The sequence below is a fragment of the Dromiciops gliroides genome, chromosome 2 (genome assembly GCF_019393635.1).
Source record: "Dromiciops gliroides isolate mDroGli1 chromosome 2, mDroGli1.pri, whole genome shotgun sequence".
Classification (NCBI taxonomy): Eukaryota; Metazoa; Chordata; class Mammalia; order Microbiotheria; family Microbiotheriidae; genus Dromiciops; species Dromiciops gliroides.
In genome coordinates, this window is record NC_057862.1 from 91,777,821 (window position 1) to 91,805,807 (window position 27,987).

Genomic DNA, 27,987 nt, shown 5'->3' on the forward strand with positions numbered 1-27,987 from the left:
AGCACCGGACTGCTATTCGGGCCACACCTCCTCTTCCTCCTCCGCAGCCGGCCCCGCCCCCAAGAGATGCAGGCGGATCTGGAGGGAAGGGAAGGGGCCGGGCTTCGTGGGGGCCGTCCTCCCTTACCCATGCTCACTGCCGTGTCTTCCGGCGCCTGCTCCCCAGCTAGCTAGAAACTTATCTGGGAGGCCGCTCATGGAGCCGAACTTGCACTTCTGGATCCGAGAAAGCCAAGTACGGAGCAGATGCCGAGCCGGGACAGGGTGGGACTGTCTCCGGGAGAGAGTGGTGCATGTAGAGAGGCGGTCACCGCCTCAGCACTTGTGCATTTTGCATCATGAGATAACCCTTTGGGGGCAGCCTCAAGGTCACTGCCCGCTCCCTCTCTCGCTTTGGGCCAACTCCAGCACAAATCAAGAGCTTCTGGGGGGGTAGGGAGAGACTACCTCATCTCCTGAGTGCAGAAGACAGGCTAAAGCCTGCACCAACCCACTTGGCTCTCCCAAGCATGGTCCAGGGGAAAAAGTACTCGATGTGTAGCACTGGATGCTGGATTTGATCCCCGGCTTTGTCATTTACCAGCCTTGTGCAAATTAGAGCCTTCCCTCTGACCCTCAGTTTGCTCATCTGTAAAATGAGGAGATCGGACTAGATGGTTTTAAAACTCACAGTGTCCAGGTCTGAACATGTCATCTGTGATCCTGCGTCTGCCCTGGACTCGGCGGGGTACACACACCATCACCCTTTTCTAGCAAATCTCTCTTAGAATTTCTACTCCCTTAGGATTTACTCCCAGATACCACCTTTTCTGAAGTAAGCTTTAGCATTAGCTTGAAGATCAAAGATTGGGGGGAAAAATTCCTTCTTTGCTCCCAGACTTTCAGTGGGATCCTTGAGGCTCTCTCTGACCTTAGTCATGCCATCCATGCACACACAGGCATTTCAGTATAGACATTTAACGGTGACCAAGAAATATCTCCAACTGCTCATTTTGTAATGCCATTAATTAATGCCACCTGAGCAGCAACATGATGCAGTGGTTAGAGCTTTGGGCTTGGAGTCAGGAAGACTTGAGTTCAAATCCAGCCTCAGACATTGATTAGCTTTGTGACCTGATAGAAGTCACTTACTTGCCTCAGTTTTTTCATCTGTACAATAGAGTTAATAACAGCAACTACCTCCCAGGGTTATTGTGAAGATCAAATGAGTGTCTGGCCCACAGTAAGCACTATATAAATGTTGACTGTTATTATTAACATCCTTTTCTAATCTCTTTTCTTTTGTTTTTGTTTGTTTTCAGTCTTTTGTCCAAAGATTTCTTCACTGGCTTGACATACTAGACCCAACAAATGTACTGCTCTCTCAGGTAAATATTTTCTTGATTCAAAACTATACCTTTATATTGGTCCCTGATAAAAAATTATGTTTTACTATTTTAAGCCCAGTTGAAATCACAGGATACTCTTGTTTCTAATTTTAAAAAGGCATTTCTTTTTGCATGAGCTTGCCTGATTAAAAGGCCATTTAGATTGTTGTAGAAACAGGAAATAGAAACAGGAAAACCTTTCTATTAGATCCCTTGGTGAGGGGAAAGAGGGCAATTGAATGCATGTATACACCAATCCAGATGCCATAGAGAGTAGATACAATGTAATAGGAGTAGCTATTCAGACATGCAGACAATTCAAAGAGGCAAAATCCAAGAAAGGATCCATCCAGTAGTTAAACTCATAGCTTTAAATGTCTACACACAGTTGTACAAAGTTGAAGCAACAAGCAAAATGAGGTAGACGTGCTATGCAAACTGGCAAATTTGACCTCATATATCACCAAGATTTGGTAGGATCAAACTCATGATTGGAATATGGCTATGAATGAATATGCCTTATTTGAAAACACCTCCACCACCACCCAAACAGGATAGGTAAAAAGAGGTGGCTGGGAATATTAATAAGGCATATTGATTTATTTTGTTTTTACATCTTTTTTTATTTTCCAAATATATCCTCCCTCAGTGCCCAAGAAGACATCTCTTATAACAATGTGCCTCAGGGCAGCTAGGTGGCACAGTGGATAGAGCACTGGCCCTGGATAGAGCACTGGCCCTGGATTCAGGAGGACCTGAGTTCAAATATGACCTCAGACACTTAACACTTACTAGCTGTGTGACTCTGGGCAAGTCACTTAACCCCAATTGCCTCACCAAAAAAACCAAAAACAAAAAACTATTGTTTCTATAGAAACAATAGTGAAACAATAGTGATCAAAACTGTATTCAGTTTTTAGGTTTTGTTCTTTCTATGTACATTGTCACAGTCATTGTGTACATTGTTTTCTTGATTCTGTTTCATTCTGCATAAGTTCATATAAGTATTCTCATGCTTCTCTGAAATTTTCATTTTAATTGTTCCATATGACAAATTAATATTCCAATCTAATTCATATGCCACAATTCATTCAGCCATTCCCCAAATCAGTGGGTCTACTTTTTCCCCAGTTATGTACTGCTGTTAATTTTTTGGTGTACATGAGACCAGAAAAGGGTATGTGCCTATCAGTGGCATCATTGAGTACACAAGCATTTATTAATTGTCTGGTATGTGCCAGCCACTGTATTAGACATTGAGATATACCCTTCCCCTACCAAATAAAGATGAAAATAGTTCCTATGAGGGCAGCTAGGTGGTGCAGTGGATAAAGCACCAGCCTTGGATTCAGGAGTACCTGAGTTCAAATCTGGCCTCAGACACTTGACACTTACTAGCTGTGTGACCCTAGGCAAGTCACTTAACCCCCATTGCCCCACAAAAAAAAAAATGTTCCTATGCTCAAGGAGCTTACAGTAGGGGGATGGGCAGGGGAGAAGAGGAGGGACAGCCATGGAGAACAAATGTACACATATAAATAACTACAAAATATACACTAATTAAATTCAAATTAATTTTTGGAGAAAAGTTAACAACTCAGGGGGAACAAGAAAGGCTTTGTGTAGGAGACAGCATGAGCTAAGGCTTAAAGGGGATCATTACAGGCATGGGAAAGATCAGCCTGATCAGGAGATGGAATGTTGTCCATGGATAATAGCAAGTAGGCCAGTTTGGGCAGAGTATGATAGGTATGAGGAGTTATAATATAAAAGAGATCTGCGCTTCAAATACCAGACAATAGTTTTATTTTATTCCAGAGGCATTAGGAAGCCACTGAAACTTTGTGAGCAAAAAAGTGGCATGATCAAACCCAAAGAATTGGAAACTGAGGGGACACCCATCAATTGGGGAAATGGCAGAACAAGTTATGGTATATGATTGTGATGGAATACTTTATGCTATAAGAAATAATGAGCAGGATGGCTCCAGAGAAACCTTAGAAGTCTCATATAAACCGATGCAAAGTGAAGTGAGCAGAAGCAGAAAAACATTATACATAATAACAGCAATATTATAAGGATGATCAAATGTGAAAGAATTAGCTCCTCGGAGCAAGGCAATGATTCAAGATAATTCCAAAGGACCCATGATGAAACATTCTGTCTTACCTCCAGAGTGAAACTGATGAACTCTGAGGGCAGATTGAAGCATACTTTTTTCAATTTCTTTTTCTTGGAGTTTTTATTTAAGTGGTTTTTGTTTTTTGAAACATGACTAATATGGAAATATGTTTTGCATGACTTTAATATATAATTGATATATTACTTGCCTTTTCAAAGGGTGTAGGGGGCAGAAGAGGAGAGAAATTGAACTTAAAATTGTTAGAAATGAATGTTAAAGGGGCAGCTAGGTGGCGCAGTGGATAAAGCACCGGCCTTGGATTCAGGAGTACCTGAGTTCAAATCCAACCTCAGACACTTGACACTTACTAGCTGTGTGACCCTGGGCAAGTCACTTAACCCCCATTGCCTGCAAATAAATAAATGAATGAAGGGCAGTTGTGTAAATGATGGATTGGAGAGGAGAGGGACAAGAGCCTGGGAAGCCAGTTAGAATCTCTTGAAATAGTCTAGGTGAGAGTTGCTGAGGGCCTGTACTTGGATGATGATCATGTGAATGGAGAGAAGGAATTGGATTCAAGTGATTTAGTGGGAATCGAATCAATTTATTGGGGAGAAGGAAGGATTGAAGAGAATTGTGAGGTTGAGAAGCTAAGTATTAACAAATAGTATTACCCTCAACAGAAATAGGAAAGTTAATAAAGGTGGTAAGTCTGGGGAAAAATATAATGAAGTTGTATTTTGGACATGTTAAATTTGAGCTGCCCTGGGACAGTTAGGTGAACCCTAACTACCCTTTTAATTATCTGTGATCCTATGATATTTGAAAAATATGGAATATAGTAGACATAATTGTTTGATAACTGTTTTTTTCTTAAATTAGGAAAAAATAAAAACTGCAAGAGAACTATTAAGGAATGAACAGACACCTAAAGATCACACAGAGGACCAAAAGGTATGTAGCAGCCTATATGTCAAAAACTTGGAAATCACTGTGTCAAGGCAACCATGGACATCTCTTCTGAAGTTGAAGTTTGTTCTGCAGATGGTGATGAAGGCACTATCTTTTTAAATGTCTTGCTTATTAAAATACCTCAGTTTTAAAACTAAATAAAACTTCTCTTCTCCTATGAGTAGTTAGTGCTCATCTATGGACATGTAGACTTGCAATTGCTATTGTTCTTTTTTATGGTGACAGCCTATGGGTAGAGTTTTTCCTTTAAAGTCAAAGGCAAGGGGGCAGCTAGGTGGCACAGTGGATGAAGCACCAGCCCTGGATTCAGGAGGACCTGAGTTCAAATCCGGCCTCAGACACTTGACACTAGCTGTGTGACCCTGGGCAAGTCACTTAACCCCCATTGCCCCGCAAAATAAAGAAAGAAAGAAATAGATAAATAAATAAATAAAGTCAAAGGCAAACTTGACTGAGAATATAGGTAGTTCTTAGAGTTTGAAAAAGTTTCCATTCCTGGAAAAAAGTCCTGTAAACTCAAGTCAAATTTGATTTCTTCAAAGATGGTGTTATAATAAACTATATTCCTATCTAAGAACTTGATTTTGCCTTTTTATAGAAATAACCACAGATACCATATAATTTACATGACATTGATCATTTTTTAAAAATCGGCTATAGGGGGCAGCTAGGTGGCACAGTGGATAAAGCACCAGTCCTGGATTCAGGAGGACCTGACTTCAAATCCAGTCTCAGACACTTGACACTAACTATGTGACCCTGGGCAAGTCACTTAACCCTCATTGCCCAGTCCAAAAAAAAAAAAGAGAGAGAACATTTGTCCTTTATGTCAAGATTCTACAGAATTAAAGGTACTAGCATCCTAATCTGTGAAAAACATTTTTGTCTGTCTAGTCAAGATAAGGTCATAGGTAAAAACAACTCTTTTTACCTGTAACTCTTTTCAGAGATACAATCAGATGGTAACAACTGGAGCTTTGTTCAAAGCACTGACATGGCAGGGGCAGGGGGGGGGGGGTGGCACCGCTGCTCCACATTATAGTCCTTGGTTGGTGCACTCTTCCCTACACCCTGGCTGCCACCTGACAGTGTCCCATTACTTTGACACTCCTTTCTTAGGCCCTGCTTTCCCCAAGGGCCACACAGCCCCCCTTCTTGTGCAAATTCATTTTAGGGTGTGTTGGGGGTGGGCAATGAACACTCAACCCAGTAATAACTATCTATCTGGCCTTCCAGCTGTCCATCCATCTCTCTATCTATCCATCTACACATATATCCTTCATGTTTAAGGGGTTACTATCAACCAGCAAGCTTTATTAAACACCTACTAGGTGTTAGAAATATGAAGACAGAATGTGAAGCCTTTACCTTCAAGAAGCTTATATTCTCTTTGAGAAAAAGCATGTACATGGGGCAGCTAGGTGGCACAGTGGATAGAGCACCGGCTCTGGAGTCAGGAGTACCTGAGTTCAAATCTGGCCTCAGACACTTAACACTTACTAGCTGTGTGACCTTGGACAAGTCACTTAACCCCAATTGCCTCACTAAAAAAAAAAAAGAAAGAGAAAAAGCATGTACATATAGACATATATTCAAAATAATAAATCAAGGCAGTTAGGGAAGGAAGGCACTAGCATTTGGGGAAGCAGGAATAAGGAAAGGCTTCCTGTGTAAGGTGAGTTGCATCTTAAAGGAGGTAAGAGATTCAATGAGGTGGAGGTGAGGTAGGAGTGTCTTCCAGGCATAAGGAATGGCCAATGCAAATGCAAATGCAAATGCATACAGGTAGGGGATTAAATTCCATGTGTAAGGAATAGAGAGAAAGCCAATGCAAGAAGGGGAGAGTGATGTATAATGAGGCTGGAAATATAGGCCAAATTGTAGAAGGCTTTAAAAATCAAGCAGAAGCCTGGGGCAACTAGGTGTCACAGTGGATAGAGCACTGGCCCTGGAGTCAGGAGTACCTGAGTTCAAATCCAGCTTCAGACACTTGACACTTACTAGCTGTGTGACCCTGGGCAAGTCACTTAACCCCAATTGCCTCACCAAAAAAAAAAAAAATCAAGCAGAGGAATTTATATTTCACTCTAGAAGCAATAGAGAGCCAGTGGAGTTTACCAAGTAGGGTAATGACATGGTCAGATCTGTAGTTGAGGAAAGCCACTTTGGCAGCAGTGGGTAGGATGAATTGGAGAAATCTGAGGGGGAAAACTGAGGCAAGAAGACCTCTAAAGAGGCCACTGTACTGGTCTAGGTGCAAGGTAATGAGGGCTAGGGTGAATATCTATGGTAGCTGTGTGAGTTGACCAAAAGAGATGATTGTGGCAGCTAGGTGGCGCAGTGGATAAAGTGCTAGTCCTGGATTCAGGAGTACCTGAGTTCAAATTTGACCTCAGACACTTGACACTTACTAGCTGTGTGACCCTGGGCAAGTCAGTTAACCCTCCTTGCCCTGCAAAAAAAAAAAAAAAAGAGAGAGAGATGATTGTAAGAGATGTGGTCTGTAGGTTTTCCTTTAGCTAAACCTCTTTTCTGTAGCCTGCGTAATGCCCAAAGTATTTCTTCTGTTTGTTTGAGGAATTAAAAAAAAAAAGAAAACTGTTTAGATACCTTATCATTATCCTATCTGTTAAAGAAGGATGCCAACCTAGTAATTTACTTTTCAATTCTCCCCTTACCAACTGAATCTAGATTGGGTTTAATGATTATTAAGTGGGCCTCTTCCTTTTCTCTTTGGAAAGAATGATTTATAACATTCTGATTCTGTTGCTTCACTTAAGCTATGCCTTTGATTTTGATTCCTTTGAATGTAACAGAAAAAAAATATTCCTTTCTTATCTCTGAGGAAGGCAAAAAGGGAGCCAGTTGTTGAGATTGTAACAAATATACCAAGAGAAAAAACTGGAAAGGGACCACAAACCTCTCTTTAAAAAGATAAAACTAATTTTCTTTTCTCATTCATTGGGTTAGATACAGAAAGCCTGGAAACAGAGCCTGGTAAGTTTAAGAAAAGCTTTATTTGCATAATTTTTATAATTGTTATAACTTCTTTCAGAGAAAAAATGTTTTAATTGTTTGTTCTCTTAAAGGCAACAGTGAATCCTGATACTGGCGGTGTGATTCCTATGCTATTAAGGCCTGCAGGTGAGTTGTTTAGAGGAAGGGACTAGGACCTAGGAATATTTAGTGTGTAGAAAAGCACTCTGTGTGTGTGTGTGTGTGTGTACTAAAATATTCAGTGAGAATCTGCATTTATTTTTGATACATTAAAACACATGTTGAACATAGGTACTTTTTAAAAAAGGAAGCTGTATATAATAGAGATTCATGGTTTCGTTTAGAATAAATTTTTCTTTGTATTTGGAAATGTTTGTCTTTGCTAAATTCAGAATAACAAAAAAGTAAAATTACTAATTTTATTATATTATTATTGTTCTTAAAATATGTTCATTAGTTTACCCAAAGTCACATTGCTAATAAATAGACTCTGGACTCAGAATCCAGTGGGAAACTCTAGTCTTATTGTCTTTAATTTGCTGTGTGACATTGGGTATGTTATTTCACCTGTTTCCTTATCTTTAAAATGAAAGGATTGAATTAAATCATCCTCAATGATCATTCCAGCTCCAAAATTCAATAGTTCAATGATTTTAGAAATGCATTTTTTTTTGGTGGGGAAATGAGGGTTAAGTGACTTGCCCAGGGTCACACAGCTAGTATGTGTCAAGTGTCTGAGGCCAGATTTAAACTCAGGGACTCCTGAATCCAGGGCCGGTGCTCTATCCACTGTGCCACCTAGCTGCCCCCAGTTCAATGATTTTAGAAAAAAATTTAGGAAAAAACCAAGATAGAGATAAAAAAAAAAGGGGTTTTTTCAGGTTAATTATCATTTCCCACATCTTTCCTTTATCCGAGCAATTAATTACAAAATGTTTGGCATATACTAATGATCCTTTTCTTCTTCATTAGCTTTCTTGCCTATTACTGGACCTCTGGTAAGTAGCCAAAAATAAACAATTTAAAGATATCACCATTGTGCATAATTTTTTATTATTTCCACATGCTATTTATTTTTACATTGGAAATCAGAAACTTAAGATATTACTAGTTATCCTGGTCCAATCATTCTGGAGAACAATTTGAAACTATGTCCAGAAGGCTATAAAACTATACATGCCCTTTGACCCAGAAATATCCCTATCAGGTCTATATCCCAAAGAGATCAAAGAAAAGGGAAAAAACCCAATATGTACAAAATTATTTATAGCAGCTGTTTTTGTGGTAACAAAGAATTGGAAATTGAGGGGATGCCCATCAAGTGAGGAATAGCTGATTAAGTTGGGTATATGAATGTGATGGAATACTATTAGTGTGATAAAAGAAATAATGAACAAGATGATTTCATCTTGGGAAGTCTTATATGAACAGATGCAAAGTAAAGTGGGGCAGAACCAGGAGAACATTTCACAGAGTAACAGCAAAATTGTAAGGATGATCAATTGTGAAAGACTTAACTACTCTAATCAGCACAATGATCCAACATAATTTTTTTTTTTTTAAGTGAGGCAATTGAGGTTAAGTGACTTGCCCAGGGTCACACAGCTAGTAAGTGTCAAGTGTCTGAGGCCGGATTTGAACTCAGGTACTCCTGAATCCAGGGCCGGTGCTTTATCCACTGCGCCACCTAGCTGCCCCTATCCAACACAATTCTAAAGGAAAAATACTATCTACCTCCAGAGATAAACTCTATTTGCAGATTGAAGCATACTTTTTTTTTTTGCTTTATTTTTCTTGCATTTTTTTTCAACAGGGCCATTATGGAAATGTTTTACATGACTTTACATGTATAATAGATATCATGTTGCTTATCTTCTCAAGGGGTGCAGGAAGGGGAAAAAAGGAGAAAGAGGATTTGGAATTTGAAATTTTTTGTTTGTTTGGGGGTTTTTTTGTTTGTTTTTTATGGGGCAATGGGGTTAAGTGACTTGCCCAGGGTCACACAGCTAGTAAGTGTTAAGTGTCTGAGGCTGGATTTGAACTCAGGTACTCCTGACTCCAGGGCCGGTGCTCTATCCACTGCGCCACCTAGCTGCCCCTGGAAATATGTTTTACATGACTTCACATGTATAATAGATATCATGTTGCTTATCTTCTCAAGGGGTGCAGGAGGGGCAAAAGAGGAGAAAGAGGATTTGGAATTTGAAATTTTATAAAGTGAATGTTAAAAATGAATTTTTTAAATGTGTAGGAAAAAATATTACTAGTTATCTAAAGTTTGGTCATTTCTATGAACCAGCATGGTATAACAGAAAGAAGCCCAGCTTGGGATGGAGGAGTTTAGGGCCTGGCTCTGCTATTCTCTGTGTGTTCTTGTATATGTCACAACTTTTCTGGGACCAGTTTCCTCATATGTTAAGAAGTCCCTTCCAACTCTAACTTTATATGATATATTGCTAGTTATCTTTTATGTTTATATAGTAAACACTGAGCTTGGTACATAGTAGATACATAATAAATGTTTATCGATTATTGACTGACATTTTTCTTCATCTAAATACCTTGAGGGCAGAGACAGTCTTGTTCATTCTCTCCCCTGCAGTGCCTAGCACACTGCCTTGGGCATAGGAGATACATAATAAATATCATTTGTTGGTTAGTCTTCCACTCCATCTTACTCCCCTCGACCTATCATCCTATGGCTCTTCTGCATCTGCTCAGCCACATCAAGGTATAGATTAATCATAGAACTCAGGGCTCAGAGTAGAATGTAAGTTACTGGAGGACAGGGACTATTTTGGTTTGGGTTTTCAGCCCCTAACACTGGTTCAGTTCCTGGAACATAGACACTCACTGAGTAAATGCTTGCTGAAGTGAATTACTCAAGGTCATCTAGTCCATCCCTCATTTTACAGATGAGGAAACTAAGGCCCAAGAAGTTAAAGTCACAGAGGTAGTAAAATTCTGTGTCCAAGTGGTCTGACTGCAAACCCTATATTCGTGTGTGTGTGTGTGTGTGTGTGTGTGTGTGTGTGTGGCAATTGGGGTTAAGTGACTTCCCCAGGGTCACACAGCTAGTAAGTGTCAACTGTCTGAGCTCGGATTTGAACTCAGGTCCTCCTGAATCCAGGGCCAATGCTCTATCCACTGCACCACCTAGCTGCCCCCAAACCCTTTATTCTTTCCATTACAGCACTGTATCAATGAACCTCTTACTATCTGGTTGATGGATCAGCTGACCTAAGCAAAGTTTGGTAAAAGAAGCTCACTTTTCCATTTGTTTCCCTTATGCAAGGTATTCCTGTTTCTGCAAAAACATAAAGGAATAAAGGCTGCTCTTTTCCCTCAGGTAACAGCTGTTTCTATTTTATGATCGGTAAATTATTTTATGCTTGAATTGAAAATATAATATCTCTACATTACTTCCTGCAGTTTCTCCTCCATGCATACAATACTGAATTCAGCATAGCAAATGGAAATGCAATCCATGTAAGTAAGCAATTAACCTTTTGTTTTTGTACCACCCCTTAGGGAATTTAGTATAATTCACAAATAATGAATAAGTGATTCACTAAATGTGTGATTTGATTTTTCCCCCCAGGCAAAATATTCTCTTGAACAACAGCTTCTTGGGATGACTACAGTTATTTCTACAACATTTTTTGGAGTAGGTATTTTTTAAGACCCATTGAATCATATTCTGATTTATCAAACCAGATGCTTATGTAAAACTGACATAATTCTTCACATTTATCATAATGCTTATCTCTATACAGCTTAAATACTATTCTTACATTATGCCAGGAGGTAATGAGGCATAGTGGATAGTCCAGAAGTCCTGAGTTCAAGACCTGCCTCTTACATATACTAGCTAAGTGATTTTGGACAAGTCATTTAACCACTCAAATGCCAACATGCATCAGTGAAAGGTTTCACACAAAAAATTTCCTATACCAATAAAATCGTAGTTCTGGACCAAAAAAAAAAAATCATGGTTAGGGAAAATATAACCTTTGGGATTGAGTTGGTAATTTCCTTTGTACTTGGGGAACCTTTTCATCTGTTGGAAAATTGAGTTCATTCAATTCATTTGAAAACTATAAATTAAGAATAAAAATATAAAGTATTTCGTCACAAATATACTAGGGGAGACAATTTTTTAAACATGTTTGGTCCTTATTTCCTGTGCATTGTAATTAATTTTACTGTTTGCTATATGAGAAGTATTCTATACATCTCTACTTAGGTAAGATTAATTTATTTTTTTCCTCTGTGGTTTCATTGACATAGGGAACTCCCTAGGGGCAAACTTCCTCTAATAATGTAGTTCAGCAACTGTTAAGCAATTTATAATCTCAGAAATTTTATAAGAAAGACAAGAGAGCATAGGGGACAGAGAACTGGCCTTGGAGTTAGGAAAAACTGATCCTGCTTCTGATGCATGCTGACTGTATGACCCTGGGAAAGGAATTTAAAATTAAATTATACAATAAAATTTAGATTCCAAATCTGCATTGAGACTAGAAGAACAAACCCAGTTTCATTCCCTCATTTTCTCAGATAGAACTCCCAAAGCCATAAATCATAATCAATATTAATAGCTCACGTTTATCTAGTCCTTGACAGGTTATTTTTTGATTTATGGAATCAAATAAGTATTTCTATAACATAGTACAATAAAAGATGATTGCACATGAAAATTTAAATCTATGTATAATTTGCTATTCCTTTCAAATAAACAACAAAATTATCATGTAAATTTTTTCTTCCCTCCTCCTCCTCCCCCCCAAAGATGGCTATCAATAGGTGTATATATACACACATCTATGTATACATATACATGTATATGTTAAATTATTCTATACATAGTGCTATTTATCAGTTCTTTCTTGGGCTGCAGATAGCATCTTTCTTCATATGTCCATTGTAGTTAATTTGGGTATTTATAATATTCAAAATAACATTTACTCAGTCATTCTTTTTTTTTAATTTAAATATTTTTAATAATAATAAACATTTTTATTTAAAGTCTTGAGTTCCAAATTCTATCCTTCCTTCCCCCCCTGAGGCAGTAAGCAATCAGATATAGGTTATAACATGTGCAGTTGTTTAAAACATTATCAAATTAGTCATTTTGTATAAGAAAACTTGAATAGAAGAAAGTGAAAAATAGTATGCTTTAGTGTGTGTTCAATCAATATCAGTTCTTTCTCTGGAGGTGAATAGTGTGTTTCATCAACAGTCCTTTGGGGTTGTCTTGGATCATTGTATTGCTGAGAATAGTCAAGTCATTCACAATTCTTCAGCAAACAATATTGCTGTCACCATGTACAACATTCTCCTGGTTATGCTCATCTCACTATATATCAGTTCATACAAGTCTTTCCAGGCCTTTCTGAAATCATCCTGCTTATCATTTCTTAAAGCACAATAATATTCCATCACAATCATATGCCACAGCTTGTTTATCTATTCCCCAACTGATGGGCATGCCTTTGATTTCCAATTCTTAGCCACCACAAAAAGAGCTGATATAAATGTTTTATACACATAGATCTTTTTTCCTTTTTTGCGTCAGGGAGGTTTTGGGATATAAACATAGTAGTAGTATTGCTGGATCAAAGGGTATGCTCTGATTCAATGATTCTTAAAACAGTTACTGTGTACAATGTTCTTTTGGTTCTGCTCATTTCACTCCATTATTTCATGCAAGTACTTAAATGTTTTTCTTAAATCATTGATCTCTTTATTTCTTAGGGCAAGTAGTATTCCATCACAATCATAAACCACAGCTTGTTTAGCCATTCTGCAATTGGTGGGCATCCCTGCAATTTCCAGTTCTTTTCCACCACAAAGAGAACTGCTATAAACATTTTAAAACATACAGGTTCTATATTAATTATATTACATTACATTACATTACATTACATTACATTACATTACATTATATTATATTATATTATATTATATTATATTATATTATATTATATTATATTATATTATGGTTTTTCCCTAATTATCTTTGGAAATAGAATAGTAGTGGTATTACTGGATCAACGAGTATAGGCAGTTTAATAACTCTTGGGGCATAATTCCAGATTGCTTTCCAAAATGGTTGGATCATTTCACAATTCCAACAATGAATTAATATCTCAGTTTTTCCACATCCCCTCCAACATTTGTCACTTTCCCCTGCTTTCATTTTAACCAATCTGACAGGTGTAAAATGATATCTCAAGGTTGTTTTTATTTGCATTTCTCTAATCAATAATGATTTGGAACATTTTTTAATATGACTATAAATAGTTTTGACTTCATCAGAAAACTGCCTGTTTATATCCTCTGACCATTTATCAATCAGGGAATGACTCATTCTTATAGATTTGACAAAGTTCTTTATATATATTTAGATATGACTTTTATCTGATTAGCTATCTATAAAAGCTTTCCCCCTTTCTGAGAAAACTGGAAGGACTTACATGAACTGATGCTGAGTGAGATAAGCAGAGCCAGGAGAACATTGTGCACAGTATCAACAACATTGTGTATTGATCAACTGTGATAGACTTGACTCTTCTCAGCAATACAGCGGTCCAGGATAGTTCCAAAGGACTCATGATGGAAAATGCTCTCCAAATCCAGAAAAAGAGAACTGTGGCATCTAGATGCAGATTGATCCATACTATTTCTATTTTTTTCTTGTTTTTCTTTTTTAAGGTTTTTCCTTTTTGCTCTGATTCTTCTTTCACAGCATGACCAATGCAGAAATATGTTTAATGTGATTGTACATATATAACCTATATCAGATTGCTTGCTGTCTTGGGGAGGGAGAAGAGTTTGAAACTAAAAATCTTATAAAAACAAATGTTGAAAACTATCTCTACATGTAGCTGGAAAATAATGAAATACTTTTATGATTTTAAAAAAAAAGCTCCCCCCCCCAGCCAATTTTCTGCTTTCCTTCTGATCATAGCTACTTAGCCCTTTACTGTTACACACATTGTCTTGTTTAAAACCACAAATTTTGACCTTTACATCCAATTCAATAGTTCATTTATAGGATGATTATGTTATAATTCTAATGATTCCCCCAGTATTCTAACCAACTAACTTCACACGTGAATTTTATGTTGAAATAGGCTAGCTAAGTTTTTATAATTGGTAGTCCCTTGCTAAGTGTGCGGTTGAATTTTTTTTTTGGGGGGGGGGGGCAGTGCAATGAGGGTTAAGTGACTTGCCCAGGGTTACACAGCTAGTAAGTGTCAAGTGTCCGAGGTCAGATTTGAACTCAGGTCTTCCTGAATTCAGGGCCGGTGTTTTATCCACTGCGCCACCTACCTACTCCCATGCAGTTGATTTTAAGTGCCAATTGAATATAACCTCTAGTAATAACCCTAAGCCCCCTACCAAGATGAGCTTTCCTTCCTCAAATCTCATACAGCACTTTGTGTTTTGCCTCTCCATTTATTAGGTTCTATTTTGTATTATAGTTATTTGTATATGTACTAAATCCCCTCCCCAATCTCATCCCCAGTAGACCTGAGAGCAGAGACTGTATATTATTCAGCTTTGTATCTCTCCTAGTGCCTAGCACAGTGTTTTATACAGAGTAGGCACATTATAAATGTATGTCAGATTATAATGAATTGATATTTCTTCTCTGATTTTCCTAGATTTCCCCTTTTTTGATGATGAATCGATATACATTAAAAGGACCTGCTGTTCAGAATGTTGTTACCAAAATCTTGCCTATCCCCCTTCTCGGTAAGTAGATGCCAACTGGAAACATACACTAGTGGACTGATTTATATCTGTCTTGGGTCATCATGAAAAGAGAGACATCTTCCTCCCTATTCCTTTGCAAAGGTTGTTTGTTCTATTTCTATCTAGAGTGTGCCTAATATTGAAGAAGAACAGGACAAAGCTAACTTTCATAGCCTGTTGGGGTCTCAGATTGTAATCATAAATGTTTTATGGGCTATTTCTCTTTCATTACTGTGCCCATCATCATGGTAGGAAGAAAATATCCTGCTTCTCATCACAAAGTTTTAAAAATGGATGTTAAAAATTGTTTTTACATGTAATTGGAGAAAAATAAAATTCTAAATAAACAAAAAAAGATCCAGCTTCTCCAACCTGACCCTCACTTTCTGATCATATAAATTTTCAATCCAGTGACCAAGCAAATCTCAGCTTTGCTACTTATCATCTGTCTGGTTTTGAGCAACTCATCTAACCCAGCTAAGTCTTAGTTTCTTCATCTATAAAATGAAGCTGTTGGACTGATAGATGCCTCTAAGGTCCTTCCTGGCTCTAAATCTATGGTCTTATAATCTTGATTCCAGAGAATAGTTGACACTTCCTTCCTGGAGCTACTAGAGCAGAATGTCACATAGACTGTCAGTGTAGAAATATTTTTAAATGACTAGCCTAATTTTGGGGGCTGAAGCTGACTGGAGGACTAAACTGGGGACTGTTGACTATTTGGCTATCTGACTTCGTTAATTTAACATGGGCCGTTTATAAAGTTCCACCACACTGCTCCCAAACTGATAGACTAAAGATTAAGAAGCCTCTTAACCAAATAATCAAAGCAGAGTTTATTTATGAGATACTATTTCAAATTAGGAATACAGGAAAATAAAGTGTACAACCTGACTGCTTTCCTGTGGTCTCTTTTCACTGCGTCTCTTGAGTCTCTTTCGTCTTTCACACCTGCTGCTCTTTGAACTTCTTGAATACAATAAGGGCCTTAGCCACCTCTGGCCTCAGGGCACGATACACTTTCCCTAGTTTGTATTAAGGCCTGTAACCTTGTCAGACCCGGCTCTCCTTTTCTGAACCGAACTCTCCTCCGTCCGTCCTTGTCCGTCCTTGTCCGGACTCCCCTCTAGTCAGCTTCTCTCCTAGTCCGTCCCCCTCCTTTTTTTAGTCAGTCTCCTTCCTATTCTCTAGTCCATCCTTCCTCCAGTCCCCCCCCCCCAGTCTGTCTCCGAGTCTCCCTCCTTCCTTTTCTAGCTAACTCCCAGGTCTATATATACCTTTTCTTCTCTCCACTCAAATCTCGGGGCTTCCTTTGCCCCACAGACCAAGCTAATCCACCAGCCAGAGCTGCAGCTGTTGGGGGGGGGGGTGCTCTCGAGCCTTATGCCTCAGCACAGGCCATCCGGGATCCTTCAGATAGCTCCGCTCAGGTCGGAGGGAGCTGGGGGCTTTTTTTTCCCCCAGCTGTCTGACCTGGCATCTTGTATAGCCCACGGGGCTTTTTCGCTCAGCTGAAGCTGAGGAGGAGGGGGAAAGACACTGAGGGCCTAAGGCTTTCTAATCTCAGCCTAGAGGTAGGGTCCCCAAATCAAAATAAATTTCCACATCAGCTTTAGTGACTGTGTTGTTTAGTTTTGCTAAATAGGGTTTCTTTGTTAAAAAAAGAAGATTCTTTGAGTGGTCAACAATATATTGGGAAGTAACTATGGTATGAAAAACAAATGCCTCAAAAAATGCTTAATTCATTTTTTTTTCAAATCCCATGGTTTTTCCATGTGAGGGAGAGGATATAGATAATTAGCTTCTCACATATTTTAAGTGTTGTTGTCTGTTAAGTCCTTCAGAGATTTTTCTTTGTCTTTAGCAGTAACTTAATTTGCAGTATTTCTAAGGTTGATACAAGGATGAATGATCAAGTATTTTAGTTGCCTGGAAACACAGGCAACTTTAGAAAATTAAATAGTTGGTTCACTGAATTCTTAGGTTGGCCAGAATGCAGGTTCACTTATTCCTGCTGCAAGTCTCTGTTTGGAACATTTTGACATGTTGTAGGTGTGATGAAATTATGTCCGAGATAAATGGAACTGATTAGAAAGCAATCTCCATGTTTTGTTTTGCTTTTGAACACTACAGCCTTTTTGAGTACATTTAATGTGGTGGTGAGCAGAAGCCATGAGTACCAGAATGGAATTCGTGTAATGGACAAGAATGGGAATGTTGTAGGACTGTCACAAGAAGCCGGGGCAAAGGTAGGTGGAACATTGTAGAGCTCTCCTATTTGCTAATGCTTTAGGCAAAGGACTGAATATTCTGTTTTGAGAAGATAGAGGAAGTCCATTTCATCTTGTCCCCTTTCCCTCTTTCTCTAACACGTTACTTTGCATTTTGTGTTCTGGTTGATGTGAATTATAATTGTTGTGTTTATTTCTGTAAGTGTAAGGAGATTTTCTTTTTCAGATACAGTTGACATTATACCAGAATGTGCTAGATCGAGCGCGTGTGAACGTGCGTGTGTGTGTGTGTGTGTGTGTGTGTGTGTGTGTGTGTAGTGAAAAGGTTTTGTTGAAAAGAGAAAAAGGTGAAGGCTGTGAGCTTTAACCACTTTAGTTAAACTTTAATGTTTATGGTGTGGTTCCTTTGATGCCTTCACTTCACAAAGGCTTTTTGTTCTTCACATATGAAGTTTATAATTAGTGGTGACCATTATAACCAAAAGCTTTTAGGGGTAGAAAAAAGGTAAAGGGTCTGATAATTAAAATTGGTCACTTTAGAATAGTGTTGGGGCAGCTAGGTGGCGCAGTGGATAGAGCACCAATCCTGGAGTGAGGAGGACTTGAGTTCAAATATGACCTTGGACACTTGACACTTACTAGCTGTGTGACTCTGGGCAAGTCACTTAACCCCAATTGCCTCACCAAGAAAAGAAAGAAAGAAAGAGAGAGAGAGAGAGAGAGAGAGAGAGAGAGAGAGAGAGAGAGAGAAAGAACGAAAGAATGAATGGTGTTCAGTTTTTATAGCTTCCTGACTTTACTTTGCACTCTCTTTAGGCGGTTGGAGAAACAGCTTTGTCTAGAGGTTTGCTCTTTGGGGCTTCAACTCTCCTTTCAAGTGTCTTTGCATATTTTTTTGAAAGGTAAGAGCTAACTCACCGATGCCTATGACTGTCATTTCAAAAAGTACAAATCTTACTTCCCAATTTCTAGAGAAAAAAAGAGAAATATTGCTTTAAAAGTATTTCAATACCCTCCCCCCAGTTCTTCAGTATAGCAAAACCAGTTAAAATCAGGACAAGTAAGTTGGAGGTGGGGAGGTGGTAGGTATACAGAACCCTGGATTTCAAGGCAGAACACCTGCATTTGGATCCTGGCTCTACCAATATACTCTCTCCATCACACTTAGATGTCTTAGCAAATAACTTCCTTTCTCTGACCTCAGTTTCCTTATCTGTAAAATGATAGGTTTAGATTATATCAGTAGCCTCCAGACTTTTTGATTACACAGCCCTACCAGTAAAAAAAATTTGAGTATATATGTATATAGTTACTTATTTATAAATTACATATATTTGATACCATGGTACTGATTGTGTACATTATAAAACTTACACAAAATAGAAATTTAATAAGGATGAGATAAAGACAATATCACATCTGATCTTAGAGTCAATAAGAGAACACTGAAGTTTATTGAGTAGAGAAACAACATGGTGAGACCTGAATTTTAGGAAAATAATTTTGACAGCTGTATGAAGTATAAATTGGAAAGGGGAGAGACTTGAAGCAAGGAGACCAATTAGGAAGCTTTTGGATAGTCCAATTGAAAGATGAAAAGACTCTGATCTAGGATGATAGTTAAGTGAATAAAGAAAAAGGGACATAACAAGAGATATTATGGAAATAGAAACAACAAAATCTGACAACTGATTAGTGATGTGGAATGAGAGAAAGTGAAGAATTGAGGATGACAGGAAGATTGTAAACCTGGTGCCTGGAAGGATGGTAGTGCCTTCAGTAAAAACAGACGTTTGGAAAAGAAATGGGTTTGGGAGAAAGATAATGTAATGAATTCTGTTATGAAAACCATGACCTATCCATGACAGATTATCCTGTGTAACTTACTTAACTTGTCCCACTCAAGATGAAAAGGATTAGGGGCTCATACTCAATAGTCATTGCCCTACCTCTGATAGTCACTTGCTGAAGCCATGATCTGGTGAAGGGAGGGAATGTGTATACTGGGGTGGGGGGGAAGGATTTTCCCAGTGGCACATACACCACATACTGCTGTGGGTGTCCATGTCATGATTAGATTATAGATTCCCTGAGAGGCTGATGTTTGACTCAGGAGAGGGAAGTCTGGGTGCTTGCACAGTTAAGAAAGGGGCAGAGTGGGCACGATGTTAGAAATTGGAGATAAAAATTTAAAAAGAATAATCTCTAGCCACAGGAAGCTTTCAGTTTAATTAAGAAGATAACATATGAGGGGCAGCTAGGTGGTACAGTGGATAAAGCACCAGCCCTGGATTCAGGAGGACCTAAGTTCAAATTTGGACTCAAACACTTGACACTTACTAGCGTATGACCCTGGGTAAGTCACTTAACCCTTATTGCCCCGAGGGGGGGAAAAAACCCAACATATCCAACATTTATATACGTATATAAATAGGATATAAATAGGATAAATACAATGTAGTTCAATGCAAGGCAGTTTGGGAAGGAGGGCACTAGCAAGTGGGAGTGGGATCAGGAAAAGCTTTGTGAGGAAGATAGGTTGATTATATACCCCTTGGAATCATGCCACAGACCCATAGGGTCTCCTAGTCCCTAGCTTCTTAAACTGTATGGGTCAAGACCCCATGTGGGGTCACATAACTGAATGTGGGGAGTCACAAAACATTTGGCAACAGTAAAAGGTTATGGATAACTGTTTTATATACCTATATACCTGGGGGAGAGTGGGGAGGGGGAGGCCATGTAAAAATTTCTTGGATGTAAAGGGGCTGCCAGTGGAAAAAGTTTAAGAAGGCCTGTCCTAGTCCTCACTTTGGAGAACACATGATCTCCACTAACTTGTCTTTCTAAAGGAGCTCAGTGCTGGCCAGAATTAGAGGAAGCTTTATTAGACAACAGGAACCTAACTAAATCTATGTTAAAATTAGGAAAGCTAAAGATTGTGAGTTAAACCATGAGCTTCAGTAACCTTCCATAAACTCTTCAATTTGGAGGACATTCTGTCTGTGTCATATGATTATCCAGATAGTTCAAGGTGTTTACACAGTGAAGAGCTAACGCAAGAATCGGCATACTTGCATTGTGATTCCTCAAAGTTTTCTTTCTGCAAGAAAATGGACCGGTCTTCATTTGTTGAAACCATGTGAGCAATAACAAAAAATAGCAGATTCAATGGGCTTAACTCCCTTATCAGAAACAAGTATGAGAAAAAGGCCTTCTTGACACTTTGACTATTAAAGTTTGTCCCTAAAAGAATATAGCTAGATGATGAGTGAGATGAGCAGAACCAGAAGAACATTGTACACAGTATCATCAACATTGAGTGCTGATCTACTGTGATGGACTATATTCTTCTCACCAATGCAATGGTACAGAAGAGTTCCAGGGAACTCATGATAGAAGAGGATCTCCAAATCCAGGAGAAAAAAAAAAGAACTGTGGAGTATAGATGCTGAATGAACTATACTATTTCTTTTGTTTTGGGTGCTGATGTTTTTCTATTTTGAGGTTTTTTGTCATTGCTCTGATTTTTTTCTCATAACATGACTAATGCAGAAATATGTTTAATGTTATGTGTATATATAACCTATATCAGATTACCTGCTGTCTAGGGGAGGGAGGGAGAAAAACCTGAAATTGGAAAGCTTGTATAAACAAAAGTTGAGAACTATCTTTACATGTAACGGAAAAAAAAATAAAATACTTTATTAATTAAAAAAAAAAGAATATAGCTAGAGGGGACAGCTAGGTGGCGCAATGGATAAAGCACCGGCCATGGATTCAGGAGGACCTGAGTTCAAATCCAACCTCAGACACTTGACACTTACTAGTGTGGAAATTTATTTTGATTTGGGGACCCTACCTTTAGGCTGAGATTAGAAAGCCTTAGGCCCTTAGGGTCTCTCCCCCTCCTCCTCAGCTTCAGCTGAGCAAAAAAGCCCCATGGGCTGTGCAAGACCCCAGGTCAGACAGCTGGGGAGGGGGAAGCCCCCAGCTCCCTCCGACCTGAGCAGAGCTATCTGAAAGATAGCCTGTGCTGAGGCACGTGAAGTGGGCGTTCACCCCCCCTCCCCCCACCAGCTGCAGCTCTGGCTGGCGGATTAGCTTGGTCTGTGGGAGCGAAGGAAGCCCCGAGATTTGAGTGGAGAGAAGAAAAGGTGTATATATAGACCTGGGAGTTAGATAGGAAAAGGGGGGACAGACGGACTAAGGAAGGAGCAAGGAGGGAGACAGACTAAAAGAAGACTCGAGGACAGACTAGATAGAGGGACTAGAGGGTGACTGGAGGGGAGCGTGGACAAGGACGGAGCAGAGGACAGACTGACCAGAGGCAGCGGAGAGCACAGAAGCAGGTCAGCGCGGGGTACAGGTTGGGGAAAGTGAAGATTAAGAGGAGTTAGAAGACAATAGCTGACCAGGGAAAGTGTATCATGCCCTGAGGCCAGAGTCGTCTAAGGCCCTTATTGTATTCAAGAAGTTCCAAGCGCAGCAGGTGGGAAAGAGACAGTGGAAAGAAGCGAGAAAGCAGTCAGGTTGTACTTTATTTCCCTGTATTCCTAATTTGAAATAGTATCTCATAAATGAACTCTGCTTTGATTATTTGGTTAAGAGGCTTCTTAGTCTATCAGTTTGGGAGCAGTGTGGTGGAACTTTATAAACGGCCCATGTTAAATTAACAGAAGTCAGATAGCCAAATAGTCAACAGTCCCCAGATTAGTCCTCCAGTCAGATTAGCCCCCCAAATTTAAGCTAGTCATTTAAAAATATTTTTACACTAGCTGTGTGACCTTGGGCAAGTCACTTAACCCTCATTGCCCTGCCCCCCCCCCCAAATATAGCTAGAAACTTAAGTTACATCAATGCCTTCTTGGCTACTCTCTCCTACCTTTATAATGAGCCAATACCCTTTTAAAACATCAAAACTGCTGGTTCTCATTATTTGGGGCTCTTCCCAGTTCATCCTTCCTCCTCATCTTCGGGGTGGACCATCAAGTATCTAGATAGTTGAGAAAGGTGTTCCCCAAGGTCTCTTGCTAAATGAACAAGGAGAAGGCAGCAGGTCAGAACATGGAGTTACCTCATATAACTCTAGGACGACAGTATACATCATTTGGTGGAGCTATGGGAATAGACTCAAATAAAATAGCAACAAAGGTGATAAAACTAGCGATTATGATGTCAGATTGTAAAGTGCTTGCTTCAGAAGCTAGTATAATCTTGGAGCGAGGCTTAGGAGGTGTAATTTCTTTTCCTTAGGACCAACCTTGCCCGTCAAAATCCAAAGTTTCTGGTGGCCATGAAGCTAAATGTGACTCTTCTGGTGATGGGATTGATGGTACCAGTTTCATTTTGTCTGTTTCCACAGACAGGGCAGGTAAGTCCCTTTGGAATATTTAATGAGAATCACTCAGGTTCAACCTTTATGGAGTCCTGCCTCATGAAAGTAGAGACTATCTTATTTTATTATTGGTCTCCCTAGCAATTATCTCGGGACCTTCAACATACCAGGAGCTTCATAAATGTTCACTAATTTGAAGTGAAGGGATCATAAATTTTATGATGAATAAATGCATGGCATGTTAAATTCCATCAGTTTTCCTAGGTATCTCTCCCTCCATTTCCATCTTCTTCTACACCTGCAAGTCACTGATTGTTGTTTGGTCATTTCACTTGTGTCCAAGTCTTCATAACCCCATTTAGGGTTTTCTTGGCAAAGAAAGCAAACCACTGGAGTGGTTTACTCTTTCCTTCTGCAGCTCATTTTATGGAGGAGGAGACTGAGGTGAACAGAGCCCAGGGTCACACAACTAGTAAGTGTCTGAGGCCAGATTTGAACTCAGGAAGATGAGAGTTCTTGACTCCAGGCCCCGTGCTCTATCTATGTGCTATGTAAATCTGTGCTATTTTTATGGGGAAAAAAAGGTACTTGACCCCACCTTCCTTTGCCCAATAATAATCACTGACATTTCCTGGGACTAGAGTTAGGAACCAGATTTCATTGGTATTATGGGGGGGAAAAGGTACTTGACCCCACCTTCCTTTGCCAGATAATGATCACTGACATTTACTGGGACAAGAGTTAGGACCCAGATTTCATCACCTAGCTGCTGCCCCTAGTCATTACTCCATTTATCGATTCCCTAAGGCCATAATAGAGGCTTGAGATAGCAGCTTTTCCATAATGCATCCTCCTGAAAACCACGTTACTGTGATCTTAACTTTTATGTCATTATCTCTACCATTAGTGTTAAGCTAGGGAGGGCAGGATAAGAGAAAACCAGAATTTACAAACTCTTGGGAGGGACCATGTGTTTGTGATGCTCCTGGGCTCTCAAATTTGGTAACTTTTCAGGGAATGGGCATAAGCATGAGGCTTTTAAAATATAACATTACTGGGAGATTGTGTAGCCTAGTGAAGAGGACTGGTCTGGAACCAGAAGAAACTTGGGTTTGACTCCCATCTGCGACACATATTATGTGTTTAACTATAATCAGGTCATAGTAACTTCTCTCAGTCTGTTGCATTTTTTTTTTTTGTCTTTGGATCCCCAGCACTTATCAGTTCTTAACACATAGCAGGTACCTAATAAATGCTAGCCTCAGTTTCCTCATCTGTAAAATCAGGATAAAGATACCTATAGTACTTCTTTCACATGATTGTTGAGGAGCTAATGAGATGATATATGTAAAGTGTTTTGAAAACTTCAAAATGCCACATAAAATACATTTATATATAATATATTTAATATGTAGTGAATTAGTATAGATATATATGTGTTTAGCATATGTGTGTATAAATATATGTTTATACATGTGTGTATGCATGATACATGTATGAGTATGAAGGAGAAGTAGAGAGGGAAGCAACCATAGTGTGGTGGATAGAGAGCGGGCCTCAGAGCCACAAAGCGCTGGGTTCAAGTCCTACCTCCAGCATAAACTAGATGTGGGACCTGAGCAAGTCAATCACCTCTTCTTGCTCTAGGTTAGTGATAAGAAACTCAGATAGAAACAGGGGCCACTAAACCATACATGTGGACTGCATGTTGGCTTAGAAAACCACGTACTTACAATTTTTTTTGTTAATAACATCAACACATTAAAATCTGATAGGAACTACATTTTCATCTGGTTCGGGTTGCCCTCAGTAGTGTTGTGGGCCACATGTGGCCCAAGGACCATGTGTGTGACCCCTTTGCTCTAGGTTATTCTCTGACATATAAGTTGCAGAGAAGATGCCGACCTTTGTTATTAGAGGGAGTCTTTTTACCTAGAAGTTCCCTATACCAGAACTAGAAGTTCCTAACTCTTGTCCCTGTAAATGTCAGTGATTATTATCTGGCAAAGGAAGGTGGGGTCAAGTACCTTTTTTTCCCATAAAAATAGCACAAATTTACATAACAGTTAAGGTATACAAAGTGTTTTACATATACTATGCTTTAAGCTTTAATAGCTCTGAACTGCAACAAGACTTTTTGGGACACCCTGCCTTATCTCATTTAATCTTCCTAACAATCCTTTAATGTAGATGCTATAATTATCCCCATTTTACCTATGAGGAAACTGAGGTTGAGAAAGATTGGAGTGGTTTGCCGAGGACCATGTAGCTAATAAGTGTCTGAGATGCTTATTCAAATTCAGACCTTTTTGTCTCGAGTCTAGTACAAGATACATTGTTACCTAACTATAGCCAGGTATAAAAGCCTCTTTGTAAGATGGGTCCTTTTGCATTTCACAAATTGACTTCTTTAGAATCTAGTCCTTAACACAGAACAAGAGTTCTCATCTTTCTGTCATGGATGCTTTTGGCAGTCCAGTGAAGCCTAATGACCCCTTCTTGGAATAATGTGTTTAAATACATAAAGTAAAATACATGCAATTAGAAAGGAAACCAAGGGGCAGCTAGGTGGCACAGTGGATAGAGCACCGACCCTGGAGTCAGGAGTACCTGAGTTCAAATCTGGCCTCAGACACTTAACACTTACTGGCTGTGTGGCCCTGGGCAAGTCACTTAACCCCAATTGCCTCATTAGAAAAAAAAAAAAAAGAAAGGAAACCAATTACCTCAAAATACAGTTGTCAAAATCTTTAAAAATTTAGTTGGGGGGGGGGCAGCTAGGTGGTGCAGTGGATAAAGCAAATAAAATAAAAGTGGATAAACTCGGGAAGATCTGAGTTTAGATCTGGCCTCAGACACTTGACACTTACTAACTGTGACCCTGGGCAAGTCACTTAACCCTCATTGTCCTGTAAAAAAAAAATAAATAAATAAAAAATTAGTTCACAGACCTCAAATGGGTGGACTTCATCAAACATTTTGGTATTCACCTAGTGTTGAGTGTTGCATGTTCTGTAGTTTCATTTTGGCATGATATTTAGTCAACTGCACAGAACCTGCAAAGTACTTTTCTTCATTTGTTCTGCCTTAGGGAATCTTCAGCCAGTGCTTCACCATCACTTTTTTTCCCCTCTGGCACAATTTCTAGTTAGGGGGAAGCTGGAATCAGATCACTGTGTGATTGGAAGAGGAGCTGGGACTCTTGTGCAGGTGTCAGAATGTCCTCACAGAGGTTGATTACTTTGTTCCTCTCCCTCCATTTTTATCCTCCGTGTCTTACATGTCATTTACTGCTTTTTTGAGCAGTTCTCCCTGTCATCCAGACTTTTTTCAGAACTGGTCCCTAACCTCTGTATAGCTGGCACAACATAGGCCAGAGACAGGTGTCAGGAGTGACAGAGAAAGTTTATTTTCTAAGTGAGGAAAAGGCTTGCAAAGTGGAGCCCACCACAGTCCTCCTTCCAAGAAGCTGCCCCAAACTATGGACACCCACTTATTCTGCTTTACTGTAGGACCCTGCAAGAACTCTAGGATGTGGCCAGCCAGGCCTTTGCCAGTGGCTTCAACTGCTTTACACCCGAGAATATCCTGACATTTCCAAGATGCTAGAACATGAAATATAAATGTACTAATTTATATGGACAAGGAAAAAAGCCCAAAAGTTTAAACTAGTTTTAGAAGTAATGAATAGATAGATACATAGGTATATAGAGACACAGAGAGAACATCGAAAGAGCAAATAGGTATAGATAGATATGATTTTAAAACAACCTTGTTCTTTATAGCAGTACTTTATTTCAGGTTTTAGCCTTTTACAGTGATGAACACTTTCTCAAAGACACCATAATGTAGTTAAAACATACTGCTTTAGGGGGCAGCTAGGTGGCGCAGTGGATAAAGGACCAGCCCAGGATTCAGGAGGACCTGAGTTCAAATTCAACCTCGGACACTTGACACTCACCAGCTGTGTGACCCTGAGCAAGTTACTTAACCCCTCATTGCCCCACAAAAACAAAAAATATACCACTTGAAAGTATGAAAAACTATGAGGCATGAAAAAAGACAAAAATTTTAACATAGCTTAAAGATGGAGTTTGTTCCCTTGTGCATCTTAATTAGTATGTTTTAAAACACAGGGGGCAGCTAGGTGGTGCAGTGGATAAAGAAAGCACAGGCCCTGGATTTAAGAGTACCTGAGTTCAAATCTGGACTTAGACACTTGACACTTACTAGCTGTGTGACCCTGGGCAAGTCACTTAGCCCCCATTACCCTGCAAAAAAAAAATGTATTAAAAAAACACCACAGTAACAATACCTTTGTGAAAGATTTGTAAAAGGCTAAGATTTAAGTGTGTGTGTGTGGGGGGGGGGCGATTGGGGTTAAGTGACTTGAGCAGGGTCACACAGCTAGTGTTAAGTGTCTGAGGTCAAAATTGAACTCAGGTGCTCCTGACTCCAGGGCCGGTGCTCTATCCACTGTACCATCTAGCTGCCCCGTAAAAGGCTAAGATTGAAATAAAGTATCTCTATAAAAGAACAAGGTTATATTATTTGTATTAAATTAGAATTCTAGGGCAACAAAGAAATATTATAAACCTTACCAATTTGTCTGTTTTTCAGATACAACGAACCTCTCTAGAACCAGAGATCCAGTCCTTGACAGAGGAGACAGATCTCTTTTATAACAGAGGACTTTAAAGACAAGTTTGAAATTTCAACATGGCTTGTCTTTTCACAGAGCTTACAGAGAATTGGAAAGAAGACTAGAGCAGGCCAACTTTGTACCTGAGTACCCAAAAAATCACTCCCTTAAGATATTATTTTCTCAAGATTTCAGGCTTATATATCTATACACCTTTTCTCTCTTTGTGAAATTGATGACAGTGAAGCTCTAGGGTTTTTATGGGTCACAGCAGTCTTTTTTAAGGTATGGATAAGCCTCAAGGGTTGCTGCCTTAGCTGGATGCTTAACCAGCACTTAATATCATTTTTTTGGCTCTAGCACAGTTTCCACTTACTAGCAGTCTGGAATCAGAATCAGATCACTGTGTCAAATAAACAGTATGTTTTTGTCAATGAGTGAGAGATATATACGTATTGTGTATATACACACACATATATATATGGCCGTGTATCTGTATGTATATATGTATACATGTATACATATGTATATGTGTTTTTAAAAGAAAAAAAACA

At 39.1% G+C, this 27,987-nt stretch overlaps 1 protein-coding gene across 1 annotated transcript; it reads left to right on the forward strand.

Moving 5' to 3' along the window:
• The first annotated feature begins 135 nt into the window (after window positions 1–135).
• Window positions 136–27,987, forward strand: SFXN4 (sideroflexin 4). The gene is given in 15 exon segments (XM_043987366.1): window positions 136–235; window positions 1,302–1,367; window positions 4,372–4,443; window positions 7,432–7,458; window positions 7,551–7,605; window positions 8,431–8,456; window positions 10,754–10,807; window positions 10,891–10,947; window positions 11,060–11,125; window positions 15,132–15,222; window positions 17,356–17,471; window positions 18,270–18,287; window positions 18,289–18,355; window positions 22,710–22,827; window positions 27,412–27,987. Coding segments are annotated over 14 exon segments (798 nt in total). The 5' UTR covers window positions 136–196; the 3' UTR covers window positions 22,754–22,827; window positions 27,412–27,987.